The sequence below is a fragment of the Nomia melanderi genome, chromosome 11, assembly GCF_051020985.1.
Source record: "Nomia melanderi isolate GNS246 chromosome 11, iyNomMela1, whole genome shotgun sequence".
Classification (NCBI taxonomy): Eukaryota; Metazoa; Arthropoda; class Insecta; order Hymenoptera; family Halictidae; genus Nomia; species Nomia melanderi.
Genome location: NC_135009.1, coordinates 9,046,932 through 9,064,520, shown reverse-complemented (window position 1 = coordinate 9,064,520; position 17,589 = coordinate 9,046,932). Strand labels below are relative to the sequence as shown.

The following is a 17,589-nucleotide window of genomic DNA, read 5'->3' as shown; positions in this document are numbered from 1 at the left end:
GTGCATCAGCGCGGTTCGTCCCGCGAAAGAGATATCGTTTCACCGTCCATGGGCGATAGCGCGGCACGGAATCGGCGTTCGTTTTACCGCGTTCCCATGAACCACGATAGATTAACTCCTCCGACATGCCGCTCGCAAAATCGTTGCCGGTTCGCGCTTCGCGCCGTCTACTTTTACTTCGTGAATATCTGCGTCGCCGATACGGCTCGGCCGTTCCTGACGTCGCTACGGGAATCCGTGTAAATTCCACCGGACCCGTGAGAAACTCTCTCTGTCCGTTAACGAGGACGATTAGCGACACTCGGCCCGTCCGAGTATCTGTTTAGTCTGCCGCGGAGCACGTGTTCCACATCTCCCGAAAAGAAAAAGTGAAATGGACCCCTTACCTTGGAACTTCTTTCACGACTGTCCTCTTTCGAGATGTGTTATCTTGAAAACTTAATTAGGAATGAAGCCGTTGCGTTTTCTACGTTTTCTATTCCTAAGCATTGAATCACTCCTTTTTGTACAGATTAAATCAGGGACAGATGATATTTAGTTTCAACTTGGAAAAAAAAGATAATACGTTGCTGTATTATACTATAGAATATTTATGGCAAGATTGTATGCACATTCCACGTGTTAACACTTCACCACATATTCTATCTAATGCAATTATGTTTCTTCTTATTCTATTTACTGCTATCGCCCCCGCTTATTTGACTGCTTAAGCTCGGTGCCTCGGAAACGGCTGATAAAAATGAACTAGACCAAGATAGCCAAATAATGCTAATTAAGAGCAACCCGACAATTTTATCTTTTCTTGACACATTTTAACCTTAATTTTATCGCTTCTACTACCTCTACTCTATTATTATATATATATATTATATACTTGTACATATTGAGATGTTTTATTTGTACGCTTTTTACTAAATAAATACCAACCCTGGCCGTATTGGCGTACTGATGTACCTACCCCTGGTCGAGCAATGTAAGAACAGGGGAACATGTTTTGAAAATAAACGCCTTTACTATACAATATTTATTACATAGAAATATTGTACTATACTATATTATGTAATATGTTATTGTATTCACTTTCAAAACTTCACGAGTTCTATTCGATTTCACAAGGCAAGAAACGATAAGGAATAGAAACGATACTATTCCTCGAATAAAAAAAAAACACATCGTCCACTAGTGGATTGAACATTTCAGGCTCCACGTTCGTGGAAACATAAAATTCGATAGAAGAAGCATGCTCGATTACACCGATGCTCGATCGAACCCCGAGACCGTTCAACGGCAATTTTATCTCTAATAGCGGGAGAAGTTCGGCCGTGAAAATTAATGACGCGCCTTGCGCGGCGTGTTATAGCACATTAATTATTTAGAGCGTTTGTCTGCGACTCGAAAGGAGATCGTTTAATCCGCTTTCGAGCTACATGTAAAACGGATCCGTGGGTGTCGGTGAATATGTAAAGCATGTACCTATCGAAAATATTTCATGATTTACTGCTCGAGCTCGCAGAGGCAACGAAAACAAAAGTCCGAGCACGGTCCATTGTATCGTGATCCTGGAATCCGTCGTTTGCACAGGCTCTACGTGTATTAGCCGCAATTATTCGATTCTCGAGCGTTTACCAATTATCCAATCTGATGAAACGGAGATGATAATCAATGAGTCAGAGAATTGTTCTTTTTTTCTCGTCAATGGAACAATTAACCGTAGAAATTTAATCGCGAATTCCTTTCGATTATCTTGCTTATTCTTTATCTTTGCTCTCATAAAAGAAGCAACCAACGTTTGAAATAAAATTCCATTTACTCTTTTATCTTACTTGGAAAATAAAGGCTACACAAAAATTTAGAAATTTGGAAAAAGAAGTCGGTCGACGTTTCCAATTATAATTACGTTAGCACTCAATGAAAGGGGAAGCGAGCAGCTTCCTTTCAAACGTCTTCACCACTATCGCGTCTTAATCCGCCCTAATCCGTGGACGACGCGCGCAAAGCTCGGACCATGTGCCACGGATAATGGTGTATCTCGGTACGATCCTATTCAACCCCGAAGAGACAAAAAGCGCACCGAAATGTCCCGCGTAAGAGGAGCCGAAAGAAGGGGACGAGTTGCAAAGCATCGAAGGGAGAAAATGGCCGGGAGGCGCGGCAGCCGCACGCTCGCCCTTGAATATTTTACAATCTCTTTTGACGAGGGAAAGTGCATTCCCACGAAGAACGAGGGCCCTTGGTTACGGCATTACCGTCTCCAGCACGACTTTTCGACTCGAACGAGCTCCCGTGGCGCGAGATCTCGTAGATGGTAGTACATCCGATTAGATTAGATAACAGCGACTCGCGAGATGGAAAGCGATTTTTGTTCCTCCCATATTTTTCAACCGGGCAATGGAAAGCTTCGTTAAACGATAAGCGTACCGTAACGCTAATTGCGAGGCTCGATAACGCATTGCGAAGCTCCGCGATCGCTTTTGTCACAGATTAGATAACACTCGACCTCCCTACTCTTTGAGAGTGCAGCGCAAACAGTAGAACCACTGGTCGCTTTCGCGGGTAAATAATGACCTTCTGTGTAGCTTGGATTGTTATTCTTCATTTTTATTACCGTTTACTGTAGATGCATTGAAATATTGGAGTTTGAACAGATTGTTCTCCGATTGGAACGAAATTAACAGTGTCTGAGTTTGTGTAATTTAAAGTTTCCATTAGTTCGCCCTGATATTATAAAACAAAATATAAAAATATATTCGTTTATCTTTATAAATCTATACAAGGGTCGAACTTAAATTAGAAAGTAACGAATAAAAGTACAGCAGTCAAGATTCTAGAAATGCGATCGAAGATCTCAAAATAAGGTGATCCTAAATAGGGATCATAAATTATTGCATGCAAAATATTGGTAGAACCCAGGGACACAGCAAAAGGGTATAAAATATGACTAAGAGGTGTTACCTTGTGATTCCGCGGTGTCCTCGAAAGATTGCTGCGGCCGTTGATGAGGACGTTGTCGTTGAAGAAGGACACGTCGCAGGGCGAGGGTGGTCCGCCAGCGAGTTCCCAATCGGCGTCGTCGGTCGTCGACGCGTCCAACGTTGCGTCCAACACTATAATGCCACCGTCGCCGACCTGCGGGCCAACAAGAAAAGAACACCGTGAGCTCTCGGAATCGGAACGGTTATGCGTGGAATCCGGCGTGATGACTTTCGAGTCTCGTCGACCGAGTTCCAAGGAAACGCGTGAGTAAACCACGGTCGCGCACTCATGTCTTTGTTGCTTCTCGATCGCTCTCGTAGATCCCCCAAAAATTCAATGCCAACAGAAGATCGACGCCATTAATATATTAACTGAGCAATTGGTATTTATCAGATTACCCATAAAATTGAGATAATCTTTTAGCGAAGCAGGAACAAAGGAGTCAAGATTTTATACATGGATCGTTCGCTTGATCTTCCTGTTCTCAATAAATGTAATCAAATTTAATTTCTTCGCTCTACTTTATTGAAATTTTAGTTTAGATGCTTAAATATGGACTGAAGTTCGAAAATGAAATGAAAGTGAAACGATCTTGAAACCTTTGTTCACTGATTCGCATCGATTTTTATTACGTCATCGAGTGATTCTTTCTATTTCTAATTTCTATCGCACTCGGTAGATTTGTCATTCGAAAGAGGAAAGTGCTATTAATGAAACTGTTGGAGACAGTGAAATACCGATCGCAAAATCGGCGTCAACGCGTCAAACGCGAGCCCGTGTTCATTGACGCGAAGCCCTCCTCCGATCGTCTCCGTTTTCTAAGAAGATTTCACGCGCGCGCGTTCGCACGGTTATTCGCGCGTGAAACGCGTTCGCGCGTGTCGCATTCCATACGAATAGAAACCTCATCGCCGCCGAGGAACAGAGATAATAATAAAAATGGGAAGTGCACCGGGTAAATATAGAAACACACCGCATTAACGGAGAAAAAACGAAGGCGCATTGAAAGCCGAGGGAAAAAACGGTAATGGTATCGATTGAAGTTACACTCCATTGATCCTGCAAAAATGCGAAGCTATTACGTTTGCGCCGAAGTACGCTCGGTTAGTGCATGCTAACGAAGAAACCGAGTTTCAGGCTTGCTCGCCGAGGGAAAGATTTCTTTGACGGTATTCCTGACAATGAAAGATAATCAATGATTACTCGTGCAACGCAGTCTTTGTTTCTTCTGAACATTAAATCTGAGAGAAAGCTGCTGAAATAGTAATAATATACCTGTGATCTACGTTTTACCGGTGCTCTTCGAATTAACCATTGTTAGCCGCACTAATTTAAGTAATCAGAAACAATAGTGTTAATTTACGAAAGCTAAGAACCATGAAGAATCGGTAGATATTTAACAAAAATATTCATTGTTTTCAGTATTAAAAGTATTGGCAATAAATAGACCGCGAATGGTTATGAAAAATCAAATATTTAAGAACTTAATCGGAAGAATGGGGTTGCCATAGAAAAAGGATCCTCTACCAAATAGTACAAATAGGAATGCACTTACAATATTTTATATATCTTTTCGTGTGCATCTCGTTCAAGTTCCCCCATAAATGCATCAAAATCCACAGGTGAATATTAAATATCTTGTTTCTTGGCGTTGCAAACATCACGCGAAAATGATCGTAACCTTGGCTGAAGATCGGCGAATGTCGGGGGAACGTCACGCACGATCATACAACCGGCGGAACGACCGTCGATGTTTAATAATATACGGTGTACGACACGCGTCCCCTAATACTGGCGTACTCGCTCACATCCGTCGCCTTTCATTATTTCGTGAATGGACATCCTGTCAATTTGGAAACGGAGCTCTGAATGAGAAACAGTATGTCTTCGACACGCATCCCTTGCCGTTCTCCGGTTCCATTCTTCGTTTCCCAATGAAAGATTCTCCACCGAAATGTAAGAAACGATGGAAAACTCGCAGGAAATCGAAAGGGTTTGAAGAAATAATGGAACCTTGCCTCATTCGAACCAAACACGCAATTTTGTAGTATTCATTAAGAAACAAGGTAATTTTTGGTAAGATGGTGCAAACTCATTTTGGATTGTCAAATATCTACATTTTCAATTGCTTTTAGAGGTACACTGTATCTTGCACGAAGGTTTATTTAACTATTCTTCTCACAAGTATTTACAATTCTCCATGTATGTGTTTATAAGTAATTTATATATATTTATATTTATTATATTTCCTTACATATATTTGTGTTTTCTTAGGCGTTAATGATACTTTTAATCTAATAGTTCTAAACAAAATTGGACCATCCCTTACTGTGCGAACTGTTGACAGTACGATTTCCGTTGTATTTACAGTTTTCCTTTATCTAGGCGTTTTCTAGCTTTCCGGTAATTTAAAATGTTCGCGATACCTATGTGTAATTTCGGAGCGAATAAGTTAAGGGAAAAAATTATGGATCATGGATCATCTATAGTTTTTCAATTTTCTGTTTCTTTGACTAAGCGTGAGTCACCAGGCGTCCTTCGAGCAACCCTCTTATTGAAGACCTTCTTCTCTCGCGATCCGACCTTCACAGAGTAGAAACGCGTTTTCGTAGTGCAGTTATCGAATAAAATGTTCTTGCTCTATAATGTGTGAGTTAATAAATTAAACCAAATCCAAAGCATATCCCAATAACCTGCACACCGCTGCAGAGATTGTCGAGCGTCGTCTCGAGTCCGATGAAAATCGTAGGATCGATCGATTTGCCGGTTTACGGAACCGAGACCGTGGTTTCGGTTGAATCAATCCCGAGAGCAATTTCTCCCGGTAGACCTGAGAGCTTCGCGAGCTCGTTCGTCGTATAATCGCGCGTGAAATCGCGCAGCGATCGATTTCCGGTCCAGTTCCGGCGTGGTCGTTGCGAGATTTTCGAAAGTGATTTTTATTATACCCCCGGTGATTTGCTTGTGCCGACGTCGTGCCCGTTCCCCTCTCCCCCACCTGGTTTGCCGAGAGAATTCGGGTTGAACGGCGATCCGTGGAAAAAATGCGGTCACGGATCATAACGCGAAGAAGCCGCATTACGGACGAGCAGAGATCGGGGCCGTGTAACGCAATATCGTCGGATTTGAATGCAACGCGCCGCGGACGCAACGGGACGAGGAGATATCGATCGCGATTTATCGATCGACGGATGGCATGGTGGACGCGGAGTTGTTTGATGGAGGTTTGGGAAAGTTTATAAATGGGATCGCGAAAGGTTTCATTCGGTTCGAATTCTTTTGGGCAAAGGAAGCTTGAGCTTTTGAGAAATTAGAAGCACTTCGATGTTGTAAAAGAATGTACTTTTTCGTGGTTGCCTGCTAATAGTAGGATTTTTATTCTAGACGTTTGTTGTGAAGGTCATGTAGGCGAAAGTCCTAGGTAATTGATGGTTTAGCATACAAGTTGAAACAAAGTTGAATATCTAACTTTACAAATTTTTAAATCTTAATGGAATAATTTGTCGCTTTTTATTGTACCTAATAAGGTGTTTGCCCACTTCTACCATGGATTAACTGTTGACTACTTATTCGTCTTTTAGAAATATGGGCGAAAGCTCTAGGTAGTTCTTCTTTTAGAGATACGGGCGAAAGACCTAGGTGTTCCATGGATCGCTATTCAACCCAAAACGACGCTAAACGCGAGCAACGAGCGCCGTTCATTCCCGCGGGCTGGATTACGAAGATTTATCGGCGGCGCCGTGAGAAGAAAGTAATTCAATATTTCCGCTTTTCCCGTTGCCGTCTGTTCGTATCTCTTTGTTATGTTGGCCGTATTATGCAAGCGAGATTCAGCGAGATAACAAGGCCGTGAGAAAAATCGCTTGGCCATCGTTTTTACCGCGCAATCTCGCGGAACATCAGGGACTGCGACGCATCAACTCGGACAATTTAGAATTATCTCTAATACCGCCGCCAGTGTCGTAAATAAAGCAAATTACTGCACGCCCCTTGGTAAACCTTCAGGGAAGGTGTCCCTGGATAATACTGACTCTGATACTGTTCCCAGCGTCTTTACCTTCCGTTTTACCATTTAATTATCATTTCTCACTTTCTATACGTAAAAATGACTACGACAAATATCGAGACATGCAAGTTATCAGCAGACCATGATAAAACTTGTAACACGGAAAGAAGGATTGAAAAGAATCGTCACTGATATGGCGTATCAACGATTTACGCGTCGTCATCTTCCGATTCCATCGTTTCCACATGGTCCCTGTTGGAATCCAAATACTTTGATATTGAATAAATTACTTTAAAAAAGATATTTTCATTCAATTTCGAAAATCTTTACAGGCATTTTACAAATATAATAATATTCACCTTACAGGGCAAGATTCTGGAAATCTATCGCAAACCTAGGGAAGGTCTTCCTTACCAGAGGTTCAATACCTACAGATATTGACAGACACAAATAGCACCGAAAGGATGAAATTATCAAAAGACTAGTCGATGAAGGATCGTTTGAACAGGGCGAACGTTCGAGTACACGAAGGGCCGTCTAGAGGAAAGGGACGACGGGAACTGCGGCAATGAACCTAAAGGACGCGGTTCCTGACTGCATGAGAAACTCCCAGGACGTTTCTTTCCATTATTCTGAGCGCAACGAGGTATCACTCCCAACTGGTTGGACCTTGAACCCTCCGCAGAGTCCACGGAGAGTCGCCCGGTCGCCTGACGATCGCATGCGAATGCGTTCGCCGTGAGGATACACCTGCGCCCCGCGAAGGTGGGCCCGCATTCGTTTCGCCGTTGCGTTGCATACGCGTGGTGTGCGATGAGGGACCACGACCACGCGCGAATCAGCTCGGAGGAAGGCGGGAAACGTCGTGCGACGCATTTTATCGAACGAATCGAGTCTATTAGCGTTGGCAAACAGAAAAAACAAAGTAAATACGAAGATATAAATAGCATAGAGAGTAGTAATCAAAGGTTAGTAATAGAAGAATGAAGTAAAAGTGGAAGAAACTCAAAGATTATTCTAAATCAAGGAAAATCGGCGCATTACGCGTAGGATAGAAGACGGTTAGAAGTGAAATAACGAAGGATCTTCTAAAGCACGGAAACTATAAGTATCAATCAAAGATCAAATGATTGGAAACGAAAAAATCTAATCAAGTTTCACCTAAATCCTAAGAAATCCGAAGTTCCGCGGTCCGAGGTTCGTAAAATTCCATTGTTTAACGTTTCCGTGCGAGGCGACGGGCACATTTATCACCGCAAGTGTACCACCATTTCCCGTCACAAGCCGCGCAGTAAATCATGACCGCGAAAACGCGATACACGGAGCGGGTGCGAGGAAACGCCGCGTCCTTATCGATGGTGTCGTCAGACTCGCGATGACACGTGCGACCGGATGCACGTTGCACGTCGCGCGTTGCGCCGCGACCGCGTCCCCTAATTTCTCGCCGTGATCCCTCGCCGGAATTGTTGCGCGTTCCAATTAAGAGATTATCAAAGGGGTACAGGAGCCGTCGTCCTCCTCGCGGAGGATGTCGGTCGAAATGTTGAACAACGCCGCGACGACGGCTTAAGATAATAATAGACAGCCTCGAAACCGATTTTATCTACGGCGTTAGTTCCTCGAAGCGCGACTTTCTCCCCTTTGTTCCACTTTGCAACGGTGTTTTCCCTCTCGAACCGTGCGTGGTGACGGGTTATCGGGACTTCGAATCGTTTCGGACATGTACCACGGAGCGGGGAAAAAAGAAACATTTTTTTTATTGTTTTTGTATAGTTTTTTATTGTTGGTTTAACTGTCAATTACCTTTTGAGGGTTTAAAAAAGAAAACGATTTCATTGGGAAGCATGCTTATTAGTCTATCGTTTGACGTCTATTTGGTCTCTGGCGATGGTCAAAGAGGTATGTCAGTTTTCTACTGTTACTGTCGCAGTTACTGTTATTAACTATTTTTACACTATCTGATTTTATACCTTCTATTATCCGAGTGTCGACAATTGTGGATCCTAATGAAGGTGCAAAATTTCGAGGTCTCCAAACTGAAAAGATTTTTGGTTTTCGAGATTTCAACGTTTCGAATCCATCCTTACGTTGAAGACATCTAAACCTTTAAGGGATCAAGAGTTGAAAGGTATAGAATCCTATCTGAATTAATCCATTCAATTGTTCGTTCCGGTTCACGACAATTTAAACGCTCGCATATTCCAAATGCCCATCGCTAGCCATTCGCTGGCGCGTCGACAATCTCGTCTCACGGGCGACAGAATTACCGGCGACAGCTCCGTCACGCTTCTCATCTCGGGCGAGAGTTTATTCGCTCGAAGAGTATCGTTAACAGCCGACCACGTTTAGCCGACGTCGGTCACATGAATCAGCCGGGGTTGCACATTTCGCGGAACCGACGAAAAATCGTCGCGGCCGCCTCGGCTTTCCGCGAGGGTGATACGCGATGAGTCGACGCGTTTCAGCCGCGTCAGCTTTCTAAATTAGAGCCGACGGAGACGGGTATGATTCATACAGCGTCAGGATCGATCCTGATGTGGACTGGCCCATCTCGAGCGGCTCCGTTTATATTGATCGTTATTTTTGATAGTGTTCGGGGAAGGGATTAAGAAAGATCGATCTTTTAAGCCGGGACTTTTAGATTACCCATACCTGTACGAACATAATCGGTTTGAAATTTTATAACGCAAAGTAGTAATAAAAGGAACCGAGGAAAATACTAAATACGATTCGTCCATTGAATTCATAATTACACTGTTTCTCTTTTCTAACTATCACTGAGAACTCACAAAGTTACTGCACGATGAATGATTAAAAATGGAGGAAATAAGTTCAATCGATTCTAAAAATCAACGAAAGCACCAACATTCTCAAAGTAATCGTTAGATAGTATCTAACTCGATGTATGTAGAAGATACATAAAAGTACACAACCTTATCGTAAAATGAAAAATTCAGCAGAATCGGATACCGATTCGTGGACATTCTCCGTTACCTCATTTCTGAAAGAGATCGAATCATATCGTGTCCGAGAAAAGAAATGGCGGACCGATTGTGTAACCCGAGAAAGGAAGTAGCGATCCGCAGGGATGCCGCAACACGATCGACGGAACACCAGCAAATGCAAATGTGGATTCGCGACCTGCGACCAGCTGTCCGTGTTGCCGATCGTGTTCCATCGGCTGGTGCGCAACCGGTCAAGGTCAAACGAGGTCACGCGTTCCGAATTTCACCGAAGGAGAGAGGATGGGACCTCGTTTCCTTGCGCAGCCTCGCGAGAGAGTCGCCTCTCCGTCGCCGCGATCCACGGACGAGTCATCCGGGGACCTTGCCCCCGGCTTTATTTACCGGACGACCGATTGCGGCCGCTGGAAAAACCGTGCGGCGAACAAGTATGGCGGCTCTACATTTTCCAATCGGATTTCTGTACTTCAATTTTCTCTGCGCTGAAAATCTGACGGTTATGGTGTTTCTCAACGCGAGCCAATGTTAAAGAAAAATTCTATTTTTTCCTACGATTCTTATAATGGTTCTAAAAATAGAAATATTGATAATAATGTAATATATTATATCCTATGACGATCTTTATTCAACAAATTGGGGCTAAGTACGAAAAAGGATTAAACTCGACATCCAAGAAATCGCTGGAAGTTATTGGCTCGTTTAACGATGCAATTCCTGGATGTTGTCATCGTTACGATTCTTCTTCGTTATCTCTAGAAAAGATGAATTGATCCCATGATTACCTATTGTCTGTTATTCGCCTGTATTCCAGTTAAACGACAATGAATAAGATATAAAATAAGATAAAATAAGATTGCCGGCGTAAAAAGCGAGGCGCAGTCGAGACAGCTGTTATTAACCGAACTTTAATAACGCCGTTCGCGGGCGCGCGATTATCATCGATCATCCGGATTAACGAAACGACACGCGGACTGATCCGGGAGCGGCGGAACGTTGCACAGATCGGCCGATTGTATCGCGGACCTGTCTAAGCTAACCGGTTCTGCCTGTCCCGTGGGGCGTTCTCAGGTGTCAAAATCGCGGTTGAAAAATCCTACGCCGAGGCCGCGTGCTAGAACCGTCGAACGACTCTTCGCGGCGTGGATAATTAATCCTGGATATCAGTTGCATCGTGTCCAACTTTGTCCGAGGTACTGGCAAGTAATCTTGTAAAGGATCGAACATGTCCTGTCGGTAGCAAGGTTTAGTCTGAAATCTTTTCTTTTTGGAGTGATAACGCGTGTAAAAAATAAAGACTGCAACTGCTAAAACCGAAAGGACTTCCGTTTGTTTGTGTAAAGATACACTGATGAAATAGTTAAGGCAAATCTAAAGATATTATTTTCTCTATCTTTAACACGTTCACTACCACGTTATATATTCATAACGACACAGCCCCATACTAAATTATCATTGTTCAAAGTTGTGATGTAGATACAATATATTTAGAAACTCGATAATAATTCAGTTGAACTCTTCCAAGATTCTATTCAGAAGATTTGTTGGATACTGTCCTCGGTCGAATTCGAACGTTTCTCAAGGGGAGGATTCAATTATTCCCGTCAATAGGGAGAGAAGAGAAGATGATCAGCTTGGAAAAGGGACGCCATTGTCGCAGCGGCCTACATACCAAAAACCGTAGCGGTTGCGACACGACGCGATCGTTAGATGCTCCTTAGAAGGCCGACGCGAGGAATGAGCCGGCTTGGGAGCCGATAACGGGTCCTCCGGCAGCTTTAGCCGTCCCTCTGCGGTCGTGTCGCGTCGCTCTAGGACGGCCATATACGAGAATTCCCATGGCGTCTTATGGAATGTCACCGGCCCAGGCCACGATACGCGAATGCAGTTTCTTTCGCTCGCCGGCTGATCGGCTATCGAGTACCCTCGGCAGACTATCCCTTCTTCGGCCAAGCAGCGACGACCTCCCGTGACCGCGCGAGCCAATCCGGAGGGACCACGATTATATTCGATTTTCTCTTCCGCGAGTTACCAGACGTCTTCATCTAAGAACCGAGATAACTGGCGAATATATCGGAGCGAGAGATAAATGGCTCATTAAATTTTTTTTCGATTGTATTGAAATTTGCTTTCAATTATAAATATCGAAGTTGTTCGACGGAACAGGAATTTAGCGATAGATAAAAAGGAGATCAAAGAAGAATCGATTGAGAAAGTTCTGCGATAGGTTTGTTCTAAGGAGTTATCCCTCCTATTATTTCTTTGAACCGTTTGAGTCTTTTTATTTCTCTCCGAGCAAAGAGATGCGAAAGCAATCGTAATCGACGGGTGCAATTTACATGCAAATTCTGAACCACACTTATGTTATTATCCTAAACTAATCCCAGTATTTATAGCGTTCACTTTAAAAGTGAAGACAAAGACAATACGATAATAGCAATAACGATTTGGAGGCCGCGCAGATCCGCCAGCGAGATTATCGATTATCGTGAAGACGTGATAAGATTCCCGTTTGTTTACAGTGAACCGTTTGCAGAACGAAAAGACAAAGCCCGCGAAGTGCCTAGTCTCTCGAGTTCCACCTGCATCCAAAGGAATGCAACGGAGGATTGTGGAACAGTTTGTACGCAGCCGGGATCGCGAACGGAACACGAATCGCGGTAATAGTTATCGAGCAAAAGAAGGTCAAGGATACCTTCCCGAGGCACAAACTCGATTACTCGTGCCTGTAACGCGGCGAACCTGTTAACCGAACGAGGGAACAGTGGTTCTTCGCCTTCCTTTCTCCTCCAAATACGCGATCAGCACGGAAAAAGCTTCTCATCGGGACGTTTTCAGCGAAGAGAATAGACGGTTCGCGACGAAACGACCCGTGACGCATCGCCGATATCCAATATTGTCGCGTTGTCTTGTCGGCTCTTCATTGCTAATCGATAAACAGACATCTGACTCATCGGACCCTACCCTAAACTAGTCCGCAGGCTTCCTAGCCGAAGAACGCATATTTGCACGTGAACCGAGCAGCTGGCTGTTGATTCTTCCGTGACAGTCAGTACGTTTCTCGGTACACGATCGACGACGCATATTGGAATACAATGAGAATCGATACGTATATTACCGACCGTTGCTCCGTTCCCTTGACAATGTAACAACGCTCGCTATCTCACGTACCAGAATCTCGCTTCTTCGACCGTGTTTCCATCGATAACGCTGGCAATCTTTGTTTCGTAAGAAATGGGAATGGAGATAAATGTTCGTTGGTCGGATGTTTGGAGAGACGGAGAACTATCGCGAGAGATTTTGTTCGTTGATTAGCTTTTTTCAATAGATACGCAGTAGTTTTTCAAGTGCAATAAGAAAACTGGTGCTTTCAGAGATAAACGGATTAAAGTTACTATCTACATTCAGAAATATTGGGATTTGTAGGATTATCATACACAAATTTATCAATTATCTTTATTGTATGTCTTTCCGTTGATTTCTATTGCTAGTTTGTTCCCACTTGAATTCATCTACGACGAACATTTCTCAGCGAAAACGATGAACGTGGACTAAAGTTTAATTTTGACATGATTGAACTGCGATATCAATAAATTATAGTAGACATGAGAAAAATATTTAACCATTGGAATAAAATTGAATGTCGAGTCTTCCTCGGCGTACGACCGCAAAGCGTTAACGGGATAAAAAGAATTGCCAGGCAGGCGTTCGTCACGTGATTTTATTATTTCCACGCGTGAGGTATCGCTCGAAACCACCAGAAAAGCCGAGATGCTCCGGGGAGAAAGATAGAAAAGGCGGAGACGGGGCATCGGCCGTTTCAGGACGAAGGAGGAGCGCACGCTGTGCCGTCCGCCGGTTACGCGGACCCGAGGTTACATCAGCGACGCGGGCATTCGTTACGGAGTGAATCCGTGATAACAGTAATAACACGGAAAGCGAAGAAACGCGTTTAACTTTTATGCAATGCGCCGCACAATCGCCCGTGGCCGGCGCGAGGGCTCGCTTCCGGTATTCGCGTCCTCGCGTGGACACGAGAGGATACGCCGTACGACTTGCTGACACAGTAAGCGCGACTAGAAAAATAGAATCGAGAAAGGAAAATGTAATCTAATTACTAGAGCATGGGTATTTATGCAAATTCACAGTTTCTTGCGTTTTTTTTTTAAGTGCAATAATTGCACAGGGATCTGCAGTCTAGTGATTACGTATCGAGACTGATGATTGAAATGCTTCTGATACGACCACGAGTTACTAGCCGTAATTAATGGTAAGAAGTCAGTGTGAAAATTTCAATTTGAATTGTAGACGTGGCGATTAACATTTATGAAAGGTAGTACATAATCGTAATAGCTGCATTGAGATGTGCATGTTACTAGTGACATATTGAGACTGGCGATTGGAATGTTACGATTTGATCGCATGTTGCTACTTGTAATTAATAGTAAGTAGTTATTGTAATCAGGTTAGTTTCCATTGTAGGTTAGTGATAATTGGCGTTTACGAAAAATAATTTTAATATATGTAAACAGCATTCTCGTTGCTACCATTCAGAGGGACTAGTTGTGACCGCCGCCGTTTCTAGACGATTATCAACAGCGATGGAATTCTCCAATCCCGTTTCGAGGACGAGAAAGAAATCAACGGTGGCGACGACGCCGAGCACGGATACCTCTCGATTTTCGACGTTTCCGCGGCACAATTAAGACGCGTCGGGACGCCACGTAATTTCTGCTTTCACCCGGCGATAAACTTTCAAAAGATTGTGAAAGATTTCACCGTTACTGTACCATTTAAATATGTATACAAGGGTATGCGTTCCACAGGACGCAGAATTGAAAATATTTACCAGCGAGAACGACTACTTGGCGCCTAGAACGTTTCTTTCTAGGCTACGCCGAGAACTAGTTCTATTCGCCTACATCGAATGATTGTTTGAGTTTCTCAATTCGTGTAAGAATAATCGGAAATATTTATCCGAAATCTGATCTTCGCGCGCTGACGCATATTTATTTTTACATTACTTGTCCAATCCGATCCATAATCAAACGTTTCAATTAAAAAATTCCTCGTGCAACTATACCCTTTATCATTAAACTTTCATCGTCGCAATTGCACAAACCTCGCATTCTTCCACTACTCAGCTCCTTAATTACGTATGCGTCAGAGGACCACGTCCAACGAACGCTTTCGATCGACGTAATGCGTATCAGTGCTGAACGCGCGCGCGCTCACGAGCGGCCAACGCCGCAATTAATTTCTTTCCGCGTCCATTACGAAACGGGGAACGTTTCAGTCGGCTACCGCCAGGAATTCCGCAAGGGAAGCCTCAGGAATTTTATTTCGTTTCCCGCTTTTTCCCCTCTCCTCTCTCTGTCGCGTCTTAAATCATCCCGCCAGTCCGAGCCTCTTGTTCTTCGGTCCCGAGACAGACGGGCGAACGAGGAAAGAAACTCCGCGAGCGTGAACGACACGGAAACCCGCGGACCGTAGACTCGTGAACGCGAGCCTCGCGATCCGATCGGTCACAGTCGAATCGACCGACCGGTGGACAAAACATTTTCTCTTTTTCCCTTCACAGCCAGAAAAAACGTTGGCGAAGAAGAGAAGACAGCGTTCGGGAGCCGAGAGAGTATCGTTCCGCGGCCTAATTCCGCGGGCGCATCGGCGGCGCGGTGAAGGGATCCTTGATTAGCGATTGGTGCTCGATTCCCAATTTCGAAGAGACCGGTTGATTCCGAGACTGTCGAATTTCGAATCGCTTCGAAAGTTTCGCTACTGAAGTTTTCAAAATCGAGATGGGTGACTTGGAACGTTGAACTCTCGGATTCTCTCGAAACTCGAAACTGTATCTAGCTTTTAGAATTTCAAGCTACAATCTTTTTGCCACTCGAAACTCTTGAAATTTACACAAGCAAGGTGTGAATACAAATAAAGAATCATTCGTAACGTGAACGTCGGTGTTCTCAAGCAAGAATCACAAACGGTTTTGAATATTGTCGTACCTTTCGTTACACATCATTACAGACAAGGAACATTCCAAAAAATGTTGCCCTCAATTCGTATAACAGACACTCCATTTTCTCAAGATTCGAATTCTTCGAACGGGAATTCAAGAATCCTATTCGAAGCAATTCCAGTTTTCCGCCACGCGTACAAGTCCGAGGCGACTGGTGGCTCGCGGCTAGTCCCGGCTCGTTCCGCCGCGGCAGAGTTCCTATCTCAATCGAATACTCTCGCGGATTAATTAGACCAATTATGACGTTCGGTCGAGAGACTAGCGATAATCGCACTGCATCGGAACTCACATTCTACGGCGAACGGTCGGTCGGCCGGCCGGGTGCAACGCTCGAGATTGCGTAATTATTACGAGGTCGTCGAAGGTTAATTAACGCGACGGACGGTTGCGCGCGATACGATCGCGTCTCGGGGATAATCCGTGTGCATCTCTCGAACGCGGCGCGCGCGCTTCGGTGTCGACAGGCGCGCTTACGCGCTTCTCTCTCTCTTTTTCACCCTCTCATTTTTCTTCTCCCGTTATCCGGGGAATACGGTCGATCGCGTGGGACGGCGAAAACGAGGCAACCTTTTAATCGATTATCGTCGTCCGCCGCGGTCCATTTAATTGCGTAACCAGATACCCGGCGCGCGCCTATGCAACTTCGTTATCGCGGGATCTAAGGCCGCTTAATCTCCGTTTAATTACCGGCGTAAAGGCGGAGATGCAGTCGGCAGGCCTCGGAAACCGCATCGCGCGCTGCTGCGGGTCTATCGCTACTAGACAAGCGATTCGATACGCGGAACGTGTCTCCCACGTCGAATTAGCTTGTTTCGAGTTATTTTATCTTTTTAGAGCTGGGTGACTGTGTTACGTTGTTCTGTAAGCTTCTTTCGCAGCTTTGAGTATGCGAGAAGTTTCGTCAAGCTGGAATTACTAGACGTTCTGTAAGACGAAGGAATCATACTGAATGACGTAACGTAGAACATAGAATATCGTGTATTCATCTGATACCAATAAAACGAACGAAACTTTTGGGACAATATAATGGTATGAGAAAATTATAAGAAGGGTAATCAGGCGGAAAATGATCGCGAGGAAATGCGATTTCGAAGTGTCGATCCGCAGTGATTTCGTCCTCGAACTAATTCAATTGTTTTCGGGACTGACTGGGGCTTCACGGACACGAACATCTTTGGGATTCGAAACGGTCGCCGTGACATTTCGCTGAGAAGTCGAAGAGCCGGGTCCTAATCCTCAGCGAAGCCGATTAGCGCTGTCGTTCGATCGCCTTTTACTTTTCCTTCGCGGAACAATTCTCCGGTTGCCAACAGGAATTCTTTTTCCATCGATTTTGTAATACCAAGTTACGTAACCGTGGATCCGGTCGAAAAATCGTGTGTTTCGGTGTGTCGATCGTTTCGTTGGGTCCAAGGACAACCGATCCTTTCGCGGCGATCGATCAGAGGTAGGTCAATCGTGTCTACCAGAGTGCGGAGGCCCGTTGCTTAGTCATTGTTCCTGTTTCGTGCGGTTCGTCAAGGATTGCGCGGTCTCAATGCATGCTCCAGTTTCCGGTTCGTTAAACGGTCGCCTGTTATCGAGGCTATTCTTCCTCTCTTCTGAGTTTTTTTCCGGCGAACGATTCGAGG

General features: G+C 44.4%; 1 protein-coding gene across 3 annotated transcripts in view; it reads right to left on the bottom strand.

Annotated features, from left to right (window-relative positions):
* The window catches only part of bif (protein phosphatase 1-binding protein bifocal), a 39,159-nt gene that overhangs the window by 15,894 nt on the left and 5,676 nt on the right, over window positions 1-17,589 (bottom strand). For all 3 annotated transcript variants that reach the window (XM_076372233.1, XM_031984950.2, XM_031984951.2), the window contains one exon: window positions 2,953-3,126. In XM_076372233.1, coding sequence (XP_076228348.1) covers window positions 2,953-3,126 — 174 coding nt within the window. The remainder of the gene's footprint in view (window positions 1-2,952; window positions 3,127-17,589) is intronic.